Source organism: Mustela nivalis (assembly GCF_964662115.1).
Source record: "Mustela nivalis genome assembly, chromosome: 2".
NCBI classification, from domain to species: domain Eukaryota; kingdom Metazoa; phylum Chordata; class Mammalia; order Carnivora; family Mustelidae; genus Mustela; species Mustela nivalis.
In genome coordinates, this window is record NC_139021.1 from 72486251 (window position 1) to 72513269 (window position 27019).

Genomic DNA, 27019 nt, shown 5'->3' on the forward strand with positions numbered 1-27019 from the left:
CAACTGTGTAAACATTGAACAAAAGAAGCCTAGAATTATTCAATACTTGCAGAGGAAAAACTCATTAATGGCAACAGGAGCTCAGATATATTCCAATGAGTTGTAGTCACCCCTTTTATATAGCTTTTATTGAAAATTTTAAGTGGGACAATGATAGAAATGTTTTCTAACCCCTATTTAAAAATAAAGCCATGCAATTGTCAGAAGCGCTCTCTAAAATTGGCATTCGAGGGGCACCTGGGTGGCTCAGTGCATTAAAGCCTCTGCCTTTGGCTCCAGTCATGATCCCAGGGTCCTGAAATCGAGCCCCACATCGGGCTCTCTGCTTAGCAGGGAGCCTGCTTCCTCCTCTCTCTCTGCCTGCTTCTGTGCCTACTTATGATCTCTGTCTGTCAAATAAATAAATAAAATCTTTAAAAAAAAATAAAATACAATAAAATTGGCACTCAAGTGGGAAAAAAACTTCACATTGGGCCTGAGAAAATGTATGATCAAAGATAAAGACACATACAGGAAAAAAGAGAAATACTATGAACTTTAATTTTAAGAAATAATATCTGTGATCACACTTTTAGTCTTTCCTTATAAATTTTATGGAATAACATTTGAAATGTGTTACACACTCTTCACGTTTTGAAGTCAGCTATAAATATAATTCTTGGTAAATGAAAAAGCCACATTACTATATTTAAATGTTTTCTCTGTCAGGCCATATTCTAATCTTCTGTCTCATGAACTGATTTTTATCTGCCCCCCCCTTTTTTTTTACTCCAGTAGAAAAACTAGAAGATATAGGTAAGCAAAAATGAAAAAAAAAAAAATTTATATTGTCACCACCCAGGGATAAGTAATATAAACATTTTTGGTTTTCAGACTTATTAAAGCTCTATGTATTCACTGTACTGTAACCTAATTGTTTTCCCCAGTTACTATAACGTGGACATCTTTCTGTGTCAACATTAGACATGTCACCCTTTTTAGGGCTTCATAGTATTCTGTTGTAAGCATATATCATAATTTAACCAATCCTGCATTGATATGATGCAGGTTGGCTGGGTCCGAGAACCCAGAGGGAATTCCTGCAGGACCAGCCAAGAGGGTCCTTGGTGTTACCCAGGGCAGAAATCAAATGCGAGCCAAGAGGAAGTGAGAGCAGAGTTTATTGAAGACCTAGAAAGAGTGCAAATACATAGTGTCTGGGAGATTTGACAAGGAATGGAGAGTGAGTCTTATCTTTGCTTGGGGTCTGGGATTTTTACTGAGGGTTGTGGTCCAGTGCTCATGTCTTCTCAGGCATCTAGGAACAAGTGTTTAGGCATCCCCTCAAAGTCGCATATGGCCAGGAGCCAGGGCTCTTGTGAGTCAGTGGTCTTAGAAAATGTTCAGTTCATGAGGACCCTGTCTGGTCACTTCTTAGATGTTATCTTTTAATTTTTTTTTTAATATTTATTTATTTATTTATTTGATGGAGAGAGAAACACAGTGAGACAGGGAACACATTCAGGGACAGTGGGAGAGGGAGAAGCAGGCTTCCCACTGATCAGGGAGCCTGGTTCGGGGCTCGATCCCAGGACCCTGGGATTATGACCTGAGCTAAAGGCAGACAATTAAAAACGAGCCACCTGGGGGGCCCCTAGATGTTATCTATTGTGCTGAAAGACTCCAAAGAAATCATGAACTCCTTGACCTTTACAAGGATGATATACACTATCTCTTCTGTAAGATACATGTAAGGTGGAGAAGGAGGTCCCAGCAAGAATAGAGGCAGCAAAAAAGCAGTCTTTTATAGGGTCCTTCCAGCTTCCCTATCTCAAATAAAAGTTTGGGTTTTTAGTTGTTTTCTTTTTAAATATTTTATATATTTGACAGACAGGTCACAAGTAGACAGAGAGGCAGGCAGAGAGAGAGAGCGGAGGAAGCAGGCTCCCCAATGAGCAGACAACCCGATGCAGGGCTCCATCCCAGGGACCCTGAGATCATGACCTGAGCCGAAGGCAGAGGCTTTAATCCACTAAGCCATCCAAGTGCCCCTGGGGTGTTTTACTATAAAAAGATGATAAACAATCTATTCTCTATCCTGTACCTGGAATGACTTCTTACAATACAAATCAGATGAGTCACTCTTCTACTGATTACTACATTTTACTCTTGTTGAGGGAAAAACAAACTCTTCCCAGGGTCTGTCAAACCCTCCCGAACTAAGCAGGGTCCTGGCTCCACTCAAGGCCCTTCCACTCTTCCTCTCATTTGTTCTGGCCTCACGTAATTTTCTCTCCAGTCAGACTGGCCAACAGTGTGTTTCTTTCTCCCTCAGGAACTTTGAACACAGCTCACCTGTAGCTAGACACGCTCTTGAGCAAGCTCCTCACTGTTTGGGCTTCTGCACCACCTGCCCACACTGCCACTGTTTTTCAGTTACTGCACTTCCTACTCTCTGAACACATATTTCATTCTTTGTGTTTTGTTTTGTTTTGGTTTGGTTTTTTATATTTTCTGTCACCCCGTCTAGGTTGTAGGTAAGTTCCTTATACTGTTAACACAAGTGCCAGATACAGCCAGTCCCTCAGGAAGTGTTTGCTGAATTGATCGGTTAATTCAGGACAGAAATGTAGCAAATACTGTTGTTCCTATCTCAGTGGCATCTTCAGAGGCAGCACTGGCCGAGAAGAGAACATTGGCCTAGGAGTAAACCAGCCTTTTCTAATTCTGGGCAAATTAAAAGTCATGAGAGGAAAACTTCCCTCAACTCTCACCCCTTTCTGCCATAGCCACGCCCTTCCAGATAATACTCAGCAATTTTCCTTTGTGGTATTTACCACAGTTGTTAATTATTCACATCACTGCTTGTCCTATGGAGGAGGAAGGTTTTGAACAAACTGTGCAAGGGCCAGGACTTTTCAATTCCCAGCTGGGTTCCCAGCTCTGGTAATAAGGTCTGGCATAAAATAAGCGCACAAAAAACTATTTGTTGAATAAAAGAAACATTAGTCTTCTCTGGGCTGAAAACACTGGAGTTTTAAAATGATAAAAATTTCAGCCCTCTGTATTTTATCCTAAGAGCTTGGCAATAGAATTCTAAAGAAATACCTGAGAGCCCATTTGGAGGAGATAAGCACCCAGGGTCTGGAAGGTGCTGGAGGAAGAGAAGAAATGACTGACTGGTTCTGCATGATAGAATGAGAGGAATTTGTTTTGCTTCTAAGAGGGAGGAGGAGCCCAGTCAGTGTTGACAGAAAACTGGGGCACCAGGTGAAGGAGGAGGGTGGTGCCGTGGAAATTCCCTTGGCAAGGTCTCCACTTCCATCTCTCCCTCCATCTCAGTAAAGCCACTGGTCGTTCAGACCACCTTGTGAGATTGGAGTGGGAGATAGGGAGGGCGGTAGGGGGGGGTGCAGGGGGACCGGGGTAGGGGTGAAAACTGGGAAAGAACCTAAATGTGACATCTGAGTCAATGTGCTAATGATCAGAAGCAAAATGTGTGACCCTGAAATAATCCATAAACTAAGAAAAAAGTGTGGAGCCAGAGGTGACTTTGAGATTATAAACTGCCCAGGAATTTAGAGAAATCAGTCACAAGCCTTGGAACTGGGGGACTGATTTCATTTTATCTAGACATAAGGGGACAGGGAGACCCCAGGCCACACTTAGATTAAAACAGCAAGGGACTCCTAGGAGTGCCTTGGTGGCTCAGTTGGTTAAGCATCTGACTCCTGATTTGGTTCAGGTCATGATCTCAGAGTCCTGAGATAGAGCCTTGCTGCTGGTACTGGCTCCGTGCTCATAGTCTGCTGGAGATTTCTTCTCTCCCTCCGTCCCTCCCTCTCTCTCCCTGCCCGGTTTGTGCTTCTTCACCAGCTCGCTCCCATGCTCGCATGCTCTCTCTCTCTCTCTCTCTCCCCCACCCCACCCCTCAAATAAATAAATCTTAAGGGGAAAAAAAAAAAAAACATCAAGGGACTCCTATTATTTGTCACCCATATCTGGCCTTAGTTGCCTCTCATCCTTACACCAGTTTGGAATTTGGGGGATGAGAAGAGGGGGGAAAGTTAGAATGAGAGACCCTCTCTCTTATCACCAGATAAGATAAACTTTACCAGAATGTCTCTTCTTGGGACGCCTGGGTGGCTCAGTCTGTTAAGTCACTGCCTTCGGCTCAGGTCATGATCCCAGGGTCCTGGGATCGAGTCCTGCATCGGGCTCCTTGTCCAACAGAGAGCCTGCTTCTCTCTCTGCCTCTGCCTGCCACTCTGCCTGCTTGTGCTCTCTCTCTCTGACAAATAAATAAGATTAAATAAGATCTTTTTTTTTAAAAAGTCTCTTCTTACCTGTCTTTCAAGCAATAACATAGTACTTTAGTGATTTATAATCTTTGGGCAAAAGGTGGCCTATCTATAAATAACAAATCCTTTGTAGTTATAATTAAGTTACTCAAAGTAAACTCCAAATGGTTTTCTTGGTTTTACTGATGACTCAAACAGATATTGCCAATTTGAAATTTTTCAAAAATGAATTACTGTACTGCTTTCAGCTCCCTACCTAGAGAACAGTGTGTGAGGACAATCCTATAAAAATCTTTGGTGATGACTCATGAGTAACCTGCCAACAGAAAAATATCTGATATCAAGAATACTATTCTTTACATTCATGTAATCTTAGAACACTGCAGGAGAAAGGAAATAGTTGCCATTTGGACACAAATTATTAGAATATATAAATAATTTCTTTTTCTCAGAACTCAGTAGGCTGAGTATGAGTAATACAAGGTTGTGTTACAAGTGTGAACACATCCAGGTTTCACTACTGCCAATTGATCCTGTTTTCATTGGAACAACTCTGGTTTCCTCCCAGGAAGAAAGTTTTAAAATTTCTGAGGCAAATTTGACCAACTCCTAAGTCAGCATATACTAATGCATTCAATGCATTCACTCCACTTCTGCTGGCTTCTGAATGAAGAAAAGGGAATTAGGGGGTAGGGTGGGGGGGATCTTTATTGAATCTTTGGTAACCACTTATTATATTCAAAGTAGCTTTATTGATTATAAACCAGTAGAGAATGACTTACACATTATTCAGAAAACTGAAACCATGGTCTACAGTTATTCAGAAAACTCCATTCCCAGAAGAGACATTACTCCACTTTAAATGGGGGAACAGTCTATTACATGTAGTACATATTTGCATATATGTGAACTTGACAAAGATTAGGAAATTATAATGTTTATGATTACTGGGGCACCTCAGTGGTTCAGTTAGGCAGCCAACTCTTGGTTTTGACTCAGGTCATGATCTCATGGATTGTAAAATCGAGCCCCATATTGGGCTCCACACCAGTTGGGGGAGTCTGCTTGAAAATTCTGTCCTTCTGGCCCTCCCCCCACTCCGGCTCTCTCACTCCCTCTCAAATAAATCTTTTTCAAAAATGTTTATGATCACTAATTCTGAATAGCGATTACGAGTATGATAAAATAATGACACTCTGGGTGCCTGGGTGGCTCAGTTGGTTAAACAACTGCCTTTGGCTCAGGTCATGATCCTGGAGTACCAGAATTGAGTCCCGCATCGGGCTCCCAGCTCCACGGGGAGTATGCTTCTCCCTGCAGCCTTCTGCTCTCTCATGATCTCTCTCATTGTCTCTCTCTCTCAAATAAATAAACAAAATCTTAAAAAAAAAAGGAAGAATAACACTCCCTCACCTCCAAAGATATCCATGTCCTAATCCTTAGAATTGTGAATGTTGCTTGACATGGTAAGAGGAATTAAGCTTGCAGATGCTAATTGGTAAACAGATGATCCTTGATTATCCCGGGTTATTCAGGTAGGCCCAGTATAATCACTAGGGTCCTTAAAATTGGAAGAGAGAGGTCGAAGAGAGTCAGAGGGAGCTGTGAGTGTGGATGAATGATCAGAGAGATGCTAAGTTGCTGGCTTTGAAGATGGAGGAAGAGGACCACAAGTCAGAGAATGGGGCCATCTTAATGAGTTGGACAAGGCACGGCAATAGATTCTCCCCTAAAACCTCCAGAATGAACACAGCCCTGCTGACAGCTTAATTTTAGCCCTTTGAGACTTGGGTCAGATTTCTGATGTCCAAAACTATGCAATAACAAATTCAGTTGTTTTAAGGCACTAAATCTGTAGAAATTAGTTACAGCAGCAGTTGGAAATGAATACAGTGAGTCTCATTATTATTTATTAGGAGATTTTAAAAGAGCCGTATCTATGTAGTATATACATACTACCTTTATAATTAGGAAAACCTCATGTTTATTATTTTTCAAATCATACTGAAATAGTAATGAAGGCAGTGGTAAAATTGAGCATTTAGACTCCAAACTGACCACACCCTCACTGTTCTTTAAAGTTCTTAATATCACTTCATGAGAAAATTGACTTCTGAAGACTCACACAATAAAAAATGACAATTTTAATGGCTTATGAACTATTAAACCTCAATTTAGTATTTATTGAGGGCCTACAGAAGAGCAGGCAGCATCTAAATAAATCCATCAGCTGACTTGTATCTTTTCCACAGAATTCCTTAACAGGCAGAGCATGGCCTTCTCCACAGGACAGTGTGCAGCCGCTTTCCGGCATTGTTCCCTGCTTGCATTTCCCCTAAGGTGCTCGGAGGTTATGGTGGTGACAGTGGCAGTCTGAGCTGGTTGGGAGGGAGGTTGTCAGACAAGCTGAGGTGGAATTATCAGTGTCGCCACCCACTGAAGAGGTAGTGGCACTGGTAAGAGAGGGGTCTGGGTGGGTAGGAGTGAGGGACTCTTTCGCAATTAGTTGCAACACTAGGGAGCCACAAAGTGTCCTTGTTGTTGCAACATGCTGATTTTCTTATTCTCCTTTGGTAATTTTTGACCAGGTCAGGTGGACCAGAGAAAAAGGCAGTCTATCTGAAGGGGTGGTGAACCAGCCACCTTTTTCTTCCTTTGCTCCAAATTCCATGGCATGCTACATAAAACTGCCAGTGCTTTGTCTAACCTAAACTCCCACTCCCGTTTTCTCTCTCCAGGCAGTTTGCTGGAAGCACACCATCAACCCTGCACTCCCCATCTCACTCTTGAACCTCCAACTGTCAATTCACTATCTCCAGGCTATTCCCTCAGCTGGAATAATACCCTTCTCTTCATTTTAAAGTGGTTTTCTCCTTCAGAGCTCAACTCAAATGCCAAGTGCTTCTTGCAACAATAGGTGAACACATGTGCCGAGGACGTTCAGATCTACTATTGAATTGGTCCCATTTGAGTCTTGCTTTCTCATCTTATGGTGTGTTTCTTTGAACAGTACCACTGGTGCTGCTGCCTAAGACCTCCCTTCAGTCAGGACCCTTGTTTGGTGACCCCTGGCTCTTTGCTCCCTTAGCTCTCTGCCTAAGTCTCTATATTATCACTTATTTCACCCTGCTTCACAGTTAATTAGTTACTGTTGTACATCCTCCCTTCTGACCCCCCTGTCAGGTTTTGTTTTGTTTTTTTAAGATTTTATTTATTTATTTGACAGAGACAGATCACAAGTAGGCAGAGAGGCAGGCAGAGAGAGGAAGGAAAGCAGGCTCCCTGCTGAGCAGAGAGCTGATGTGGGGCTCCATTCCAGGATCATGACCTGAGCCGAAGGCAGAGGCTTTAACCCACTGGACCACCCAGGTGCCCCCCCCCCCGTCAGTTTTTTGAAGACAGGTACATTGTCTTATCCTCCTATGAGATGTAAATCCATAACCTGTAGCATGGAGAGCTTTATAAAATAAAACATATACTAAGTTATGGAACAGGCATTTCTTCAGCTTCTCCTACCCTGAATATTGACAGTCTAAAGGTTTCAAAAAGTTGAGAAGTTTCTTTCCCCCATACCAGCAGTCTTAATGTCTAAAGTTCACACAGGTGTGTGTCACAGCCTGGAATTAGAAAATGCTACTAAAACTGCTGCTTGCTGCTTTTTTTTTTTTTTTTAAGGTTTAACAAGCAGGACCTGTTGCTTAATGAAGTAAGTAATGAACCTTGTAGAAATGTCTCTAAGATTTCAAGGTGGCTTGGTGGATAATATCATTGGAGAGGCAATGCAGGGAAATAATCATCTCTTCAGCTGAGCAGAGACCACCTGTGTTGCTCCCAACTGAGCACACTTTTGTCTGCTAAAACATGGTGGGGGAGAGGGGCGCAGGGAATAGACAGATTCTGGGAGACTGGTTTAACCTGTTGGCAGGAATGCTCTGCTGAATGAGGCAATGGTAGTTCAAGCTGGATTTGAGAGTCTTTGCAGGCAGTTATTGAAAAGTTTCAAAGCCACTTAAAAGAAGTATGGATGTAAGTGAAAACTCAGTAAATTTCCCACAAACACTTTGGTTGTTTGACGAATAAGCACGTCTGATAATTCTCAGAGGACATAAACTGCTGATGCCTTCCAGGAATGGCATCTCCCCAAATTATATTGCTAATTTGCCCTGGGTGAGGCAAAACTCTAGAAACTAGTACGTGTTTACAAAATAAAGACCCTAATGTAAAAAATACAAAGAGCATCCAGGTTGATGGGAATACAAAGATACAAAGAGATATCTCTTTTGTCAAAATCTGTTTGTTTCCATCGCTAAGGATTATGTTCTATTCTTTGAAAGAATTCTGTGTGTATGTAAAAGTAAATACTTTTTCATTTATTTTACAAAACTACATACATATTTAACTTGGAAAAACAAGACAATATATTTGTCCAAAATAAAGCTTACTCATACCTTTTTTTTTCCCTTTCTTGTTTTTTCTTTTTTTCTGAAAGAAATATTTCCAGGAGCAGAGACTTCTTTTTGTGGAATATATATTTCCATTTGCAAATGAGATGAAGGGATGAATTAAAAGAGCCATGACTGTCACTGGTGAGAGCAGAAAGTAGAAAAATATAATCATTTTTCCTGTACTCCCTCTCAGTGACCTTCTCTGTCACGAAAGAATGGTTGCCAGCATCCCTCCCGCTTTCTGGTGGTAAGAAGAAAGAAACTCACAAAGGCCTCGTGCTGCATATTCTGGAACCACACATACTTAATCTTCATCTAACAAAGTAGAAAGGAAAGGCAGGCACATACAAATACAATCATTTTTCTTTCCAAGTATTTCTCTGAAAGAAACACCCAGTTATAAAAATGTTAGCCAAAGAACACGTTTTAGCATACCCGGGAATTTTTAAAGGGAGAGGGATGAGAATCCAACTTATAAGCTCTGGATTCTACTCACCGTTTCCAAAGGCCCATTTTGTCGTGGCCATTTAGTGATTGTATTATAATTTAAAAGATCAGGGGTGCCTGGGTGGCTCAGTTGGTTAAGCATCTGACTTTGGCTCAGGTCCTAATCCCAGGGTCCTGGAATCGAGTCCCACATTGGACTCCTTGCTTAGTAGGGAGTCTGTGTTCTCCCCCCTCCTCTGTCAAATAAATAAATAAAATCTTTAAAAAAAAAAAAAAAGTGAAGTTTTCTAAGAGCATTAGTGGACCAGCATCCTCTTAGCTCTCATTTTAGAGAAAACTGGGGGGTGAGGAGGATGGTGGGGGAGGGAGGAGAGCAATAAATAGGAAATTTTCCAGACACATTCTTTAGGTTAATGTTTACTGACAGAACTGGGCTCCAAGTCACAGTTAACTAACCAAATCCTAATTCTATTTCATGGAGCAAAGTTAACCCTCTATGCCAGGAGTGCTCAAAATTTAGTCCATCCAAATCATCACGAGGTCTTGTTAAAACACAGATTGCTGGGCCCTGCACTCAGGGTCTCAGATTCAGGAGGTTTGGAGTGAGGTGTAAGCATTTTTGCCTTTCTGACAAGTTCCTAGGAGATGAAGATAGTATCATTGGTCCAGAGACCCCACTTTGAGAACCATAGTCCTATAGCAGTTATCCACAACTCTGTTTGTGCGTCCAAAGATACTTCTTTGGAGGTTTTATAAAATCCTGATACCTAGGCCCCACCCTAGATCTCCTGAGACAAAATCTCTGGGGTTGATCTTTTACAAGATAAATAAATCTGGACACAAGATAAATAAATCTACCCTAGGAAGGGTAGATTTTATTCAGTATAACCATTGAGATATGGAGGAAGGTCCAGCATAAACTGAAATCAACTCTGTCAATGCAAAAGTTAAGAAAGAGACTTTTTGAAGTTGAAGTATGTTAAGGGAAAGGCATTGAGAAGTGGTACACTTCCATGGGACAGGCCATCTGGGTCTGTAACTGGCACTTATCCTGAGGAGAAACAAATTTCTATCTTCTTTAAAGAAGATTTTTACTTTTAGGTAATCTCTACAGCTAACATGGGGATCAAACTCACAACCCTGAGATGAAGAGTCCCATGTTCCACTAATAGAGCCGAGTTGGTGCCCAACTTTTCTTTCTTTTTTTTTTTTTTTTTGAAAAATTTTATTTATTTGACAGAGACACAGTGAGAGAGGGAACACAAGCAGGAGGAGCAGAAGGAGAAGCAGGCTTCCTGCTGAGTGGGGCTACATCCCAGGCACTGGCACTTAAGGACTAAATCCTCCAGAAACCCCTGACTTCTCCCCTTATCCCATCTTTAAAGCTGAGGCAGTAGAGCAAATTAGAGCTTGCTGTGGCCCCTATGCCCCTATTGGGACGGGGAAATAGGGTAAGAGTTAGCTTTTTGAATATTTGCGTTTCAAAGAAAGACTCTTGAGAGGACTACTCAGGGTGGTAGACAGAGAAAAGATTTATAGTTGCAAGCTTTCTAAAGCATCTGCTCTCAAAGAGTGTTTTGAGGCCCTATCTGCCTGACACCAGGTTTTGGCTAGAATAAACAGTAAACTCTCCTGGGCAGCACTGAGCTTTCTCCAGCAGGAGTCTAAGGGGGCTGCTGTTACCATCCCAGGGAAGCAGATTTGAGCTGTTAGAAACTATGCCAGTGTTTCTTGAAGACTCTTTATGTGGAGGGTGGGGTGACAGGGGAGTGGATGAAATAATTTACACAGAGGGTGTGTGGGTTTTACAGGCCAAGGTTGAAGCCTGGTTGCAAAGACTCAGAGGAGCCTGAGTAGAATTTAATCTAGAATTTGGTCAAGAAACAGTCTGGCATCTGTATGCCAAAGCTTGTCCATAGATGAGTCTAGTGACAAGGATTTTAAAAAATAAATAAATTAATTAAAATCCTACAGTTAAGATTTACAATACTTGCAAAAAGGCAGTTTGCTTAAATGTATTTCTAAGTTGTTCCTAATACACAACTGCAGAAGCAATTGGCAAACAGGAAAGATTTCTGCACTGCTTTGTGGTATGGACACATAGCAATTCAGAGCAGCTGCAATTACCTTGTGTTTCATAAAGAAGCATTTCATTCAAGTTCCAAGTCAAGGAAGATAAGGGACTGGGAAGTAACTGCAACGAACACTTAGAATGCTTTTTTTTTTCTTCTTCAATATTTAAAAATACACTTTCAGGGACATCTGACTATTGGCTATAAGAGACCTAGTGTAAGTCCTAATATCCCCATGTCCAGAGTTACCCCTCTGCACCCAGGGAAGATCATATCAAATGGTGTTCCCTGTCTGCAGCATTCCTATTCAGGGGAATTCATGTTAAAATACATACCAGGTGCAGCATTGAATGTGGTAAGATTTAAAAAGAAAATGCAGCCTAACAGGGCAATTTCTCTGGTGGAACTAAACTGATTGTGAAATCTGCTATGGACTAAATGATGTCCCCCCAAAATTCATACGTTGAAAGCGTAACCTTCAACATGACTATTTGCAGATATAACTTTTAAGGTTAAATGAGGTCATAAGGATGGGATCCTAATATGATCCTAATCAAATCCTAATCTGATAGGATAGAACCTGATAGATTAGGATTATAAGAAGTGTGGAGTAGAGATCTCACATGCATGCACTGAGGAAAAGTCATGCAAAGACACAGGGAGAAGGCAGCCATCTGCAAGGAAGAGGGTCCTCACCAGAAACCAAATTGGCCAGCACCTTGATCTTGGATTTCCAGCTTCTTGAACTGAGAAATAGATTTCTGTTGTTTAAGCCACCCAGTCTATAGTATTTTTTTATGGCAACCCAAGTAGATGTAAGAATGAATGAATTGTTGGTTATTTTATTCATTCATTCATTTCTTCAATCAACAACTATCCCTCTTTTAGGCACTGGAGATTTAGCAATAGTTAAAGTTCTAGCCTTTGAGGAGCTTCTATTCTAGAGAGGAAAAAAAACAAGACAACAAATAAGTGTATGAAAAATGGCAGTCAGTGCTATGGGAAAAAATAAAACAGAGTGAGGGAGATAGAGGAGTGGGGAGTGGCTATTTTATGTAATGTGTCAGGGAAGGCCTCACTTACCAGATGACTCTTGAGCAGAGACCTGACAGAAGTGAGCCATAGATTATCTGAAAGAAGAGGATCCTAGGAAGGGGGAACAAGAGTAAAGATCTAGAAGCAGAAAACACCTGACAAGTTCAGGAAATAACAAGGAGGTCAGTGTGGCTGGGCTGAGCAAGCCCAGGAGAGCTTAGTTGAGTGACTGGGGGTAGGTGCATTCCATAGATCCTTGTGGTGTGGGGACTCTGACTCCTGCTCTGAGTAAAAAGGAGAGCCACTGGAAAGTGTTTGAATGTAGGAGTGATAAGAATTGACTTCTATTTCCAAAGAAAAATCCCTGTTGCTATTGGCTAAATGGTGGTAAGAATGGGAAAGGCCAAAAGTGGGAAGACTTGATGAATCTTACTAGAGTTTTAGTTTATTTTGGTTTGGCTTTTAAAACAACTAATGGATGTATCTTGGGGACAGGGAGGGCTTCCACTGATGATTTTGTCCGCATTGTTGGGCTGTTAACAGATGAAATAGGAAATAAATTGCATTTTAATTTACACACAGGAGCTAGGATTCCCTTTTGACCTTAGGTTCTGGGATCTTTCTTTCTTTTTTCCTCCTTCCTTTCTTTTTCTTTCTTTCTTTTTTCCTCCCTTCCTCCCTCCCTCCCTCCCTTCCTCTTCCTTCCTCTCTTTCTTTCTTTCTTTCTTTCAACTTTTATATTCTAGTTCATATGGGTTACAGGAGTAGAATTTAGTGATTTGTCACAGTTCTGGGATCTTTCTAAGTTTCTCTTTGGTTCATCAACAAACTTCACCAGAGCCTGTTCAGTGACCTTTCTCTCATAACCCTGATAGACCACTGATTTACCTATCCTAGGGCTGTTGACACTGTCTCCATGCAACTCCACCTGCCTTCTGGAGCAGTACTTCTTACATCTGAAGGTACACATAAGTTTCCTTGGGGGAATTTTTGTTAAAGTCCTGATTCTGATTCGGTGGGATAGCAATAGTGCACAAGGATTCTGCTTTTCTAGCCAGTTCCCAGTGCTACTGGTCCTTGGACAATACTTTGAATAGCAAGATATTAGGGTATTCCAAGGATCCTACATACTTCAGAGTTTTTGTGTGAGGAAAACAAAAATTGCATCAAACATGTACAATTAGAAACTTATTCTTCAATGCATTTCTACTGAGTGAGACTATGGGGGACCAAAAAGGAAACTGAATTATCATTTCTTCTTTTTTCCGGGCAAATTACTTTTTTTTTTTTTTTTAAACACATAGAAACTTTGTTTTGAAGGCAAGGGGGATGATTTTTATTTTAATTGATTTTTATAATAGGTAATGCATTCACAGGATTCAAGATATAAAATGGTCACCAATAATGTCCCCTCTTCTCACCCTGAACACCTTGAACTCCCACTTCTGTATTCTTCTAAAAATATACTTACTTAGACTAACTACCTACATGTGTATGTTTGTATATAAACCTTGCTGCATTTTTTTCACAAATAAACTGCCTACTATTCTAAAGTTCACTATTTTTATACTTAATAGAGATTTTATACCTAGTAGATCATTTCATATCAGTACATTATTTTTTACTATGACTATAACATGCCATTAAATGGATGTAACTTAGTTTATTTAACTAGTCTCAAAAAATAACTTTAAATTAATATAATTGGAACTGACAACTCTAAAAACTGCAAATGAAAACAAATTATAATCCAGTTTTCCAGCCATGGAGGATATGTATTTATACACAAGATTAAGAAATTGTTATCAAGCCTATAATAAATTCATATTTTTCTTAAACATTTCAAAAATTAAAAGACTTAGCTACATTTCAGTGGTGATATTTACAAAAGAAAACAATGTTGATGTCTTCAGGTATATAAGGGATTCCCTTGGAATTATGTATGAGTGGAGTGTTAGGAAATTGCAGTAACTCATGTTAAAACAATAGTGAATCACTAAAAAGATTTGAAAGTATGTAAGTGTTCATGATAATTCCAAAAAAAAGTAACTTATTGCAGTGGAATTATTTATGCACTTGAGTCTTGCTTGCTTATATGTGAGCAGAGTCATGTGTAATGATTCAGAAAATTCCATTCATGGCATATCTATATGATAGAGCCTCTTTATTAGCCAGACCTTCCCGAATACCACTTACATTTTTCTACTGCTTGATATAGCAAAGCTATGCTTCTTTCCATTACCTAAATTCTACTTATCTAATTCTCCAGAATTAGTCATCTCTATCTTATATCCAGTGGGATCTTAATTCAGCCTCATAAAAGTAAAGTTCATATTTGGTGGTGTTAGAAGTAGAGGGTTTTAGAAATTATAGAAAAGAAAAATTGACTTCTTCTTAAGAATTATATGAATTTAAACACATGTATGTATAGATTCATGTAACCACAACCATAATTAGGATACAAAACGTTTCTCCCACTTCCCCTAAAAATTCTCCCTCTCCCTATCTTTTTATAGACATCTCCTACCTCTACATAAAACAGCTGATAACCACTGCTTTTTTTTTTTTTTTTGGTCCCTATAATGTTGCCTTTTTGAGAATGTCACAGAAATGTATAATACAGTATGAAACTTTTTGAAACTGCCTTCTTTCACTTAGCATAATGTCTGTGAGATCCATCGAAGTTCTTGCATATATTAATAATTTGTTCTTTTGTATTGCAGAGGTCTTTTTCATTGTATAGATGTACCATGTTTATCCATTAATTCAATGAAATCCAGGAGTTGTTTTCAATTTTCAGTGAATATGAATAGAATTTCCATAAACATGTGTACAGGTTTTTGTGTGAACATAACTTTTAATTTCCCTAGTGTAAATATCTGGGGGTAGGATTGCTGAGCCACATGCTAAGTGTTTAACTTTGTAAGAAACTACCAAACTGTTTCCTAGGAATTTCTGTACCATTTTGCATTTCTGCCAGCAGTGTGGGTTTAAATTATTCTGCATTCTCTCTGGCACTTGATATTATCAGCTTTTTATTTTGGTCACTCTAATATATGTATAATAATATCTCATTCTAGTTTTAATTCACATTTCCTTAATGGTTAATGAGATAAACATCTTTTCCCATGTTTACTTGCCACTGTATATCTTTAGTGAAATGTCCAAGTTTTTTATCACTTTTAAAATTAGATGGTTTTTTTTAAATGAGTTTTAAGAATTTTTAAAATTTGTATTCTGAATGTAAATTATCCGGTATATGATTTCAAATATTTTCTTATTTTGTAGCTTACTTTTTTATTCTCTTAAGTGTCTTTCACAGAGCAAAATTTTAAATTCTGTGCAATCTAATTTATCAAATTTTTTCTCTTATGAATCATGGTTTTGAAGGTTTTATTTCTTTGTTTGACAGAGAGAGAGAAAGAATACACACAAGTAGGCAGAGGCAGGGAGAGGGGGAGAGGGAAGAAGGCTCCCCACCGAGCAGAGAGCCTGATGTGGGGCTCGATCTCAGAACCCTGAGACCATGACTGAGCAGAAGGCAGAGGCTTAACCCACTGAGCTACCCAGGCGCTCCTGAATCATGGATTTGATGTCATGTCTAAGAACTTTGGCCTATCCCCAACTCATGAAGATTTATTCTAAAATTCTATAGGATTTTATCCTATCCTATGAAAGTTTTATAGTTTACACTTTATATTTAGATCCATACTATATTTTGAGTTCATTTTTGCACAAAGTATGACTTTTAGGCTAAGGCTTTCTTTCCACATATGAGTGTTTAATTGTTTCAACATTATTTCTTGAAAAGACTATCCTTTTACACTGAATTGCCTTTGTACCTTTGTCAAAAATCTATTTTTATGAGTCAACATCTGGACTTTCATTTTCTTCTGTTATCTATATGTCTATTCCTTTGTTAATACAAGTGTCTCAGTTTTCACAACTTTATATTAAGACTGGTGGGTATTATGATTCATCCAATTTTTTTCTTCTTTTAAAAAATTGTTGGGGGAGGGGAGCAATCCAATATGACAGTATAGGGAGATCCTGAACTCCCCTCCTCCCACAGACACCCTAAATCTACACGTACAGATGAAATAACTCCCTCATAAAAAGATCTGAAAACTAGCTGTTGTGAAGGAGCAACATCTGGGTATAAAAGAGCAACATCTGGATGGGTACGAGAAGTGGAGATGCCTTCTCAACAAAAACCCAGCACCAGCACAGTGGCCTGCAACTGGAGGGGATTGCACAGATCCAGGGCTTTTCCATAAGAATGTGGGGTTTGTGCCTCATATCAGACACTCCAACCCCTGTGACCTGCAATGAAATGGCCAGTCCCCATTATGTCTAGCTTTGAAAGCAACAAGGCTCATATTTGAAGACCCAAGGGGCTAGGACTGAGATAGGACTCATTTATCCCAGGACCAGCACAAAGGCAGAAGTTTGAAAAGTGCCTACACAGTACATGAAGGATATTATTTGCTTATCTTAAAACATCAGGCGCCTATTCAGACTCTCTGGAGATGGAGGCTACATACTATTTTCATGCTCTCCCTCTACCTGAATAATGCAGGCAAACATACTTCTGCTTTGTGCTCTCCTGCCGTATTGGTAAAGCCAGCAGATATTCCTTTGCCTTATGCTCCCCTATGGCCCTGTGAAAGCCAGTAGGTGCAACACAGGCACACCACAGCCCTGTGCTCTCCCATAGCTATGCAAAAGCCAGCATGCGCACACAGTACACACAGAGGATGCTCCTAGATTGCCTTGCATTGGAGGCCAAAGGGGCTTGCATTACTGAGTATCACATGACTGTTACAATCAGACAAATTTCTTAGGCCGCCAAACCCAAAGCACTAGATAGATAGTAGACCAAAACACCCTCTTAAAGAACTCCTCTTAAAGAATGTAGGCTATCTTTGCATTCTCCCTTGGCCTCAATTCAGCTTGCTTGTCTCTCCCAAAAAAGATCTTATACACTCATTTGAAGCCCTAATTTTTCCAACTGTCACCGAGGAGATACCAAAAGATTGTCTGGTCTGGAGACCAGCAGGTTTTCTGATTGCAGTGCCATAAGATTATATATATTTGCATAGTTTAAAAGCTACTGGATGCTTCCAATCAGCCTAAAACTAGCTTCCAAACAGCCTAAAACTAGCTGCTAACTGAAATCTTTCCCTTTGGAACACTGACAAATCTTGGCACACCCTCAACAACTGGGAACAATCAAGAATAAATCAGACCTTAGAAAATTACAAAGATTTGCAAGAAAACCAAGGTTAGGGCAAAGTTGCAAGATAAGGTCCATCTCCTATACAAGACCCCTCCTTTATGACTGGGAGACATAGCTGTTTCACTTCATACAGAGAAAGAGAGGCAAGCAGAAGGAGGAAAGAGAGGAATATGTTCCAAATATAGAACAAGATAAAAATTAGGGAGAAAACCTGGTCAAAAACATGCTCACCAAATTCATGAGAAGAATAGATGAGAACTTCAAAGAGACAGAAAATGTAAGAATACTTTCTTACATTACAAAGAAGTCGGGGCGCCTGGGTGGCTCAGTGGGTTAAGCCGCTGCCTTCGGCTCAGGTCATGATCTCGGGGTCCTGGGATCGAGTCCCGCATCCGGCTCTCTGCTCGGCAGGGAGCCTGCTTCCCCCTCTCTCTCTCTCTGACTGCCTCTCCATCTACTTGTGATTTCTCTCTGTCAAATAAATAAATAAAATCTTAAAAAAAATAAAAAAATAAAAAATAAAACAAAGAAGTCACAGTGCTTGAAGAAGACAATAATTGAACACCAAAATACACTAGAGAATTTCAACAGAAGACTAGATGAAAGCAGAGGAAAGAATCAGCGATCTAGAAGAGAGGGCAGTGGAACTCACCCAAAGAGAACAGCAAAGAGAAAAAAGAATTTGAAAAGTAAAGACAGCTTAAGGGACCTAGAGTAGAATAACATTCACATTATAGAGGTCCCAGAAGGAAAAGACAGAAGAGGCCAGAGAACTTACTTAAAAAATAATGCCTGAAAACTTGCCTGAATTGGGGAAGGAAAAAGACATCCACATCCAGGAATCCTTGAATGGGATGAATGAGATGAATCCAAAGAGATTTACAGCAAAACATACCGTAATGGAAGAGTTGAAAGTTAAAGAGAATCTTAAAAGCAGCAAGAGAAAAACAACTTTTTACATACAAGAGAACCCTGATAAGATTTCCAGTGGATTCTTCAATGGAAACTTTGCCTACCAGAAGAGAGTGGCACAATTCATTCAAAGTGCTAGAATGAAGACCCTTCTGCCCAGAAAGATTATCTTTCAGATTAGAAGAAGAAATTAAGTTTTCCACACATGTAAAAGCCAAGGGAATTTATAACCACTAAACTAGACTTACCAGAAATGTCAAAGGGACTTGTGTAAGCTGAAAAGAAATAGCATTAATTAGTAACAAGAAAAGATATGGAAGTATAAATGTCGGGGATAAAGGTAAATATATAGTAAAGGTATGGGTTAATCACTTATAAAGCTAATGTGAAGGTTAAAAGACAAAGACAGGGGCGCCTGGGTGGCTCAGTGGGTTAAAGCCTCTGCCTTCGGCCAGGTCATGATCCCAGGGCCTGGGATCAAGCTCCACAACGGGCTCCCTGCTCAGCAGAGAGCTTCTCCCTCTCTCTCTCTCTCTCTCTCTGCCTGCCTCTCTGCCAACTTGTGATCTCTGTCTGTCAAATAAATAAGTAAAATCTTTTAAATAAATGAATAAATAAATAAATAAAAGACAAAGGCAGTAAAAATAATTAATGCAATCAGTTAAAGTAGACACAAAATTAAAAAAGATGTAATATGTGACATCAAGCATAAAACATGGGAGGAGGAGAGTGAAAATGTAGAGTCTTAGAATGTGTTCAAATTTAAGTTGCTATCAACTTAAAATAGACTTATACATTAAAGGCTGTTATATGTGAGCCTTATGGTAGCCGCAAAGCAAAAACCTATAATAGATACACAAAAGATAATAAGAAATGAATTTAAGGGGCACCTGGGTGGCACAGTGGGTTAAGCCTGTGCCTTCAACCCAGGTCGTGATCTAGAACTGAAACCCACATCGGGCTCTCTGCTCAGCGGGGAGCCTGCTTTCTCCCTCTCTCTCTGCCTGCTGCTCTGCCTACTTGTGATCTCTTTCCGTCTGTCAAATAAATAAATAAAATCTTTAAAAAAAAAAAAGAATTTCAGCTTATCACTAAAGAAAGTCATCAAACCACAGGGAAGAAAGGAAGATAAGTAAAATGGAAATAAGAGGAATTGCAAATCAATCAGAAAACAATGAACAAAAAGGAAATAAGTACATAGCTATCAATAATTGTTTTAAATGCAAATGGACTACTTTCTAATCAAAAGACATTGAGTGGCTGAATGGCTTAAAAAAAAAAAAAACAGGGCGCCTGGGTGGCTCAGTGGGTTAAGCCGCTGCCTTCGGCTCAGGTCATGATCTCAGGGTCCTGGGATCGAGTCCCGCATCGCGCATCGGGCTCGCTGCTCAGCAGGGAGCCTGCTTCCCTCTCTCTCTCTCTCTCTCTGCCTGCCTCTCCATCTACTTGTGATCTCTCTCTCTGTCAAATAAATAAATAAATAAATAAATAAATAAATAAATAAAAAACCAACCAAAATGACCACCTAAATGCTTCCTATAAATAACACACTTCAGATGTAAGGATACACAAGATTGAAAGTGAAGGTATGGGGCACCCAGATGGCTCAGTCATTAAGCGTTTGCCGTTGGCTTAGGTCATGGTCCCAAGGTCCTGGGATTCAGCCCTGTATAGAGCTCTCTGCTCAGCGGGAAGCCTGCCTCTCCCTCTCCCACTCCCCCTGCTGTGTTCCCTCTCTAGCTGTCTCTTTCTCTGTCAAATAAATAAAATGTTAAAAAGAAAAGAAAAGAAAGTGAAGGTATGGGAAAAAATGTTCCACACAAATGGTAAAGATGAAAAAAACCAACAACAACAAACAAAAAGAAAACTGGGGTAGCTGTACTTTGACAAAATAGGCTCTAAAACAAAGACTGTTATAAAATACAAAAAAAAAAAAAAAGATTACTACACAATATAAAGGGGCCAATCCAGTAAGAGGACATAACCATTTGTAAATATCTATGAACCCAACATAAAAGCACCAAAATATAAAAAGCAAATATTAGCAGACATAAAGGGAAAAATTGACAGTGCACAATAATAGGGGACATTAATATCCCACTTACATCAATGGATAGGTTATCCAGACAGAAAACCAATAAGAAAAATCTGGCCTTAAATGATAATTAGACATACATCTGATCTAACAGATATGGAACATTCTATCAAAAAGCAGCAGAATAAACATTTTTCTCAAGTACACATGGAAGATTTCTCCAGATGGATCATCTGTTAAGCTATAAAACAAGTCTCAATAAATTTTGGAAGATTGAAATCATATAAGCATTTTTTCCAACAACAATGGTGTCAAACTAGAAGTCAATTATGAGACAAAAACTGTAAGAATCCTTCATATGGGGAGATTAAACCACATGTTACTGAAGAGCCAATGAGTCAATGAAGAAGTCAAAGGAGAAATTCAAAAATACCTTAAGTAAATGAAAATGGAAGTACCACTTAACAAAATCTATGAGATGCAGCAAAAGCTGAGAGGAAAGTTCAGAGTGATACAGGTCTACCTCAAGAAACAAGAAAAACTGGGGCACCTGGGTGGCTCAGTCTGTTAAGCATCTGCCTTAGGCTCAAGTCATAATTCCGGAGACTGCGGCTTGCATGGGGGCTCAGCAGGGAGTCTGCTTCTCCTGGCACTCCCCCTGCCTGTTCTCTCTTTCTCTCCATCAAAAAAATAAACCTTAAAAAGAAACAAGAAAAATCTCAAGCATTCTAACTTTATACATAAAGTAAGTAGAAAAAGAATAAGAAATGAAGGCCAAAGTTAGAAGTTAGAGCAGAAGTAAATGAAATAGAGTTCAAAAAGACCAATGGATTTAAGAGTTGGTTCTTTGGATTTTATCAACAAATTTTACCTACACTCACCAATAAAGAAAAGAGGGGGTTCAAATCGACAAAATCAGCAATGAAAGAGAATTGCAACTCATACAGAAATATACAGGATCAGGGGCGCCTGGGTGGCTCAGTGGGTTAGGCCGCTCAGGTCTTGATCTCAGGGTCCTGGGATCGAGTCCCGCATCGGGCTCTCTTCCTCCTCTCTCTCTCTCTGCCTGCCTCTCTGCCTACTTGTGATCTCTCTCTGTCAAATAAATAAATAAAATCTTTAAAAAAAAAATATACAGGATTATAAGAGACTATTATGAACAACTACATGCCAACAAACTGGAGAAGAAATGGATAAATACTTAGAAACCTAAAATCTTACAAGATGAATCAGGAAAAAATAGAAAATTAAATGACTGGTTACTAGTAATGAAATTGAATCAGTAACCAAAACCCTCCTAAACAAACAAATTTCCAGAACCAGATGGTTTCACAGGTTAATTCTACCAAACATTTAAAGAATATTTAATACTCCTTCTCAAACTATTCCAAAAGATTGTAAAAAAAAAGGTAGGTACAGGTCAATATCCCTGGTGAATATAGATGATAGGTGCAAAAAATCTTCAATAAAATATTATCAAACTGAATTCGACAATAATGTTTAAGAATCACACATCATGACAAATGGGATATTATTCCTGGGATTCAAGAATAGTTCAACATCCACATATCAATCAATATTATAGACCACATTAACAAAATGAAGGCTAAAAATCATTATCTCAATAGATGCAGAAAAAATATTTGACAAAATTCAATATTCGTTTGTGATAAAAACTCTCAACAAGGTACATAGAGAGAAAACATACCTCAACATAATAAAGGCCATATATATTAAGCACACAGCTAATATCCTACTATGAAAAGCTAAAAACCTTTCCTGTAATATTAGAAACAAGACAAGGATGCTCACTCTCACCACCTTTATTCAACAAAGTATTGGAAATTCTAGCTACAGCAATTAGGCAAGAAAAAGAAATGAAAAGCATCCAAATTGGTAAGGAAGAAGTAAAACTGCCACTATTTGCAGACAGTATCTTTTTCATATAGAAAATCTAAAAATTCCACCAAAATACTGTAACAACTAACAAATGAATTCAGTTAAGTTATATGGTATAAAATCAACATGCAATAATCTATTGTGTTTCTATACACTAACAATGAAGAACCAGAAAGAGAGATTAAGAATATAATTCCATTTATAACTGCATTTAAAAATACCTAGGGAGACAACCATGAGAAACTATGGACTCTGAGAAACAAATGGAGAGTTTTAGAAAGTAGGGGGTTGGGGGGATGGGTGGTGAGCCTGGTGATGGGTATTAAGGAGGGCATGGATTGCATGGAGCACTGGGTGTTATACACAAACAATGAATAATGGAACACTACATCAAAAACTAATGATGTACTGTATGGTACTAACATAACACAATAAAACCAAAACCAAAATCAAAACCAAAAATAATACCTAGGAATCAATTCTACCAAAGAGGCAAAAGACCAGCACATCAGAGAATATAAGACATTGATTAAAGAAAATGAAGAAGACACAAGTATAAGGATATTAGCTGCTCATGGATTTGAAGAATTAATTTTGTGAAAATGTCCATATCACCCAATCTACAGTGCAATCCCCATGAAAATCCCAACGACATCTTTCATGTAAATGGAACAAATAATCCTAAAATTTGCACGGAATCAAAAAAGACTTCAAATAGCTAAAGTCATCTTGAGAAAGAAGAACACAACTGGAAGCATTATGCTCCTTGATTTCAAGCTATATTACAAAGCTAAAGTGATCAAAACAGTATGGTATTGCCAACAGTATTAACACAAAAACAGACACCCAGATCAACAGAAAAGAGTGGAGAGCCCAGAAATAAAACTATGTATATTTGGCCAATTAATTTACAACAAAGGAACAAGAATAAGCAATAGGGAATGGACCTTCTCTTTAATATTTGGTTTTGGGAAAACTGGACAGCGACATGCAAAGGAATATAACTAGACTACAATTTTAGACTATACACAAAAATTAACTCAAAGACACCAATGTAACACCTGAAAACCTATAAAGCTCCCAGAAGAAAGCATAGGCAGTAAGCTCCTTGACCTTTGTCTTGGTGATGACTTTATAGAACTGATTCTAAAAGCAAAGGCAATCAAAGCAAAAAATAAACAAGTGGGACTACATAAAAAGCATCTGTACAGCAAACAAAACCATCAACAAAATGAAAAGCTGATCTACTTAATGGGAAGGGAGTATTATAAATTATATATCCAGTAAGACATTATTATCTAAAATATATTTTTAAAACTATATAACTCAATAGCAAAAAAATTGGTTAAAAAAATGGGCAGAGGATCTGAATAGATATTTTTCCAGAGAAGACCTACAGATGGCTAATAGGCACATAAAAAGATGTTTGACATCACTAAAAATCAGGGAAATGCAAATCAAAACCACAAAGAGATACTATTTCTCACCTACTAGAATGGATATTATTAAAAAAGAGAGAGAGAAAATAACAGGTGTTGGCAAGGATGTGGAAAAAGGGAACCCTTGTACACTCTTTTTTTTTTTTTTAAGATTTTATTTGTTTATTTGACAGACAGAGATTACAAGTAGACAGAGAGGCAGGCAGAGAGAGAGAGAGGGAAGCAGGCTCCCTGCTGAGCAGAGAGCCCGATGCGGGACTCAATCCCAGGACCCTGGGATCATGACCTGAGCCGAAGGCAGCAGCTTAACCCACTGAGCCACCCAGGCGCCCCCCTTGTACACTCTTGGTGGGAATGAAAATTGGTGAAGCACTATGGAAAAACAGTATGGAGTCTGGTAGCTCCTCAAAAATTGAGGCTTCTCAAAAAATTAAAGGTAGTAAAGGATAGAATATCCATACAATCAATAAATTCACTTCTCAATACTTATCCAAAGAAAACAAAAATACTAATTTGAAAAGATATATGCTATATTATATTCATTGCACATTATTTATGTGATGGATGAATGGATAAAGAAGATGTGTATACACACATACACACACACAGAGTAGAAAACTACTCAGACATACAAAAGAATGAAATCTTGCAATGTTTGACAACAGGGATGATCCTTGAGGGTATTATGCTAAGTGAAATAAGAGAAACCAAAATATTATTTGATCTCACGTATATGTGAAATCTAGAAAACAAAACAAACAACAACAGCAACAACAAAACCCTCATAGATACAGAGAATAGAATGGAAGTTCCTAGGATAGAGGGGGTTAGGGTATGGGCAAAACAGGTAAAGGGTATAAAGTTCTAGCATAAATAGGTCATGGAGATGCAATATACAGCATGGTGACTATAACCAATAATATTATAGTGTATATTTGAAAACTGCCAACAGAGTAAATCTTAAAAGTTTTCATCATAGGAAAAAAAAAATTCTTTTGAGACAAAGCAAGAAACTTAATTAGAGAACAATCTGATGGTTACCAGAGAAGGTGGCTGGGGGATGAGTTAAATAGGTGATGAGGATTAAGGAGCACACTTGTTGTGATGAGCACTGAGTGATGCATGGAACAGTCAAATTACTAAATTCTACACCTGAAAATAATATAACACTGTATGTTAACTGGAATTAAAATAAAAAGTTAAAAAAAAAACAAAATTTTTGTAACTTTTTATGTTTCACCTTTTATCTTTTCATTTATTTAGGTCTTCATCACCATCTTGTTTTCAGCATAGGATCCTGTATATATTTTGTTAGATTTATAGTCGAACATTTCATTTTTTGACTCTGTTGTAAATGATATTTTTAAAGTTTTGGTTTCCAATTGTATATTGATAATATATAAAAATATAATAGATTTTTTATGCATTGACTTTATATCCTGACCTTGTTTAACTTAGTTATCATAAGTTCTAGGAGTTTGGGTAGATTCCTTTGGATTTTCTACATAGAAAATTATGTTGAGTGTCAGTGAGAACAGTTTGTTTCCCACATTTCAATCTGCAGGCCTTTTCTTTCTCTTGCTTTATTGTATTGGCCAGAACTTCCAGTATGATATTGAATAGGAGTAGTGAGCATGGACATCCTTGCCTTGTTTCTGATTTTACCATTCAATGTTTCACCATTGAATTTTGTCATGACTGAGTATGATGTTGCCTATATTTGTTTTTTCTTTTTAAATGTCCTTAATCAGGGTGAGAATGTTTGCTGAGAGCTTTTACCGTGAATAAATGTTGAATGTTGTCAAATGTTTTTTCCTATCCATTCATATGATCATATAGTTACTTTTAGTTTCCCAGTGTGGTCAGTTACATCACTTGATTTTCTAATACTGAACAGGTCTGCATTCCTAAGATGAACCCCCACCTTCCCTCCTTTGGTTATGGCATATTATTTTTTTATATATTGCTGAATTTGATTTGCCAATATTTTATATTTTTACATTTATATTCTTAGGGGTTATTGGTCTGTAGTTCTTCTTTTGTTTGGATTTCAGGGTTATGCTAGTCTCATAAAATAAATTGAGAATTGTTCCATCTTCTATTTTCTGAAAGAGATGAGGTTGGTGTTTTTTCTTCTTTAAATGTCTATAGAATTCATGAGTAAAACTAATTGGGCTTAGAGATTTTTTTCTCTATAAAGTTTCAAACTACATTTCAATTTCTTTAAAAGGCAGGCTTTTTATAAAAATTCCCGTTGTTGTTTTTTTTTAAAGTTTTTTTATTTTTATTTATTTGACAGACAGAGACCACAAGTAGGCAGAGAGGCAGGTGGAAGCAGGCTTCCTACGGAGCAGAGAGCCCGATGTGAGGCTTGATCTCAGGACCCTGAGATCATGACCTGAGCTGAAGGCAGAGGCTTAACCTGCTGAGCTATCCAGGTGCCCTAAAAATTCCCATTTCTAATTTAAAAAAAAAAAAAAAAAAAAAAAAAGGACCTCCAGAAAATTAATGTCCATTTATTTCAGTGTACTAATTGGTGAAAATAGTTTCAAAGGAAAGAAAAGATATGGTCCTACTTTAAAATAATTTTGGCACAGTATTAGTGAAAAAGCATTTTCAAATGGATATATACAATTCAAATGGATATATATGTGACTAAACACAGAATAGCTCAGTGTTTAAGAGCATGCATGAACTTTGACAAGTGACAGATATATTTGGTTCTGTAACCCTGGGCAATTAACTTCCATAATATTTCCACCACCCCCCCTCATTTGTAAAAGAGGAATAATACTACACACATGGCTGAGTTGTTTTAAGGATTAAATGAGTTAAGGCAAGGGATTCATATAAAGTGAACACCTACTTTGTAGTAGCTATCATCAGATATCATCCAGATTTTACTGGAAATTTTGTAACTATGTATACAGGAAAGAGAGAATAGTATCATGGATTATTAGTAAGTACTTTCCACTCCTCTACAGAATTATGTAACTTAGAGATTTTTTTTTTCTCCTTTAAACACTTTTTATTTGGTATTTGATAGCTCTACATATAGATAAAGACACATATTACTAGACTGTAAGTTCAGTGCTCTATTCCCATATATAGCAAAGTGGCTAACAAGAAACATATATTTACATTTATAAATTCCCTTTCAAATGCTTACATCTTCCAAAAGATATACTACCAGAATTTCGTTTTTTAGACAGTTTT

At 38.4% G+C, this 27019-nt stretch overlaps 1 protein-coding gene across 9 annotated transcripts in view; it reads right to left on the reverse strand.

Moving 5' to 3' along the window:
* The window catches only part of LOC309858851 (uncharacterized protein), a 132358-nt gene that overhangs the window by 98216 nt on the left and 7123 nt on the right, over window positions 1-27019 (reverse strand). For 5 of the 9 annotated variants that reach the window (XR_014308365.1, XR_014308366.1, XR_014308367.1 and 2 more), the window contains exons 1-2: window positions 9222-9479; window positions 8723-8863 (exon numbers count right to left, since the gene is read on the reverse strand). The exons of 1 other annotated variant lie outside the window; for it this stretch is intronic. Coding sequence is in view for 1 of the 8 variants with exons in the window: in XM_082719169.1 (XP_082575295.1) it covers window positions 8729-8863; window positions 9222-9252 (166 nt within the window). In the remaining 7 variants the exon portion in view is untranslated. Of the gene's footprint in view, window positions 1-8722; window positions 8864-8992; window positions 9106-9221; window positions 9480-27019 lie in introns of those variants that run through there. 3 more of the 9 variants (XR_014308368.1, XM_082719169.1, XR_014308370.1) reach the window with 2 other exon arrangements.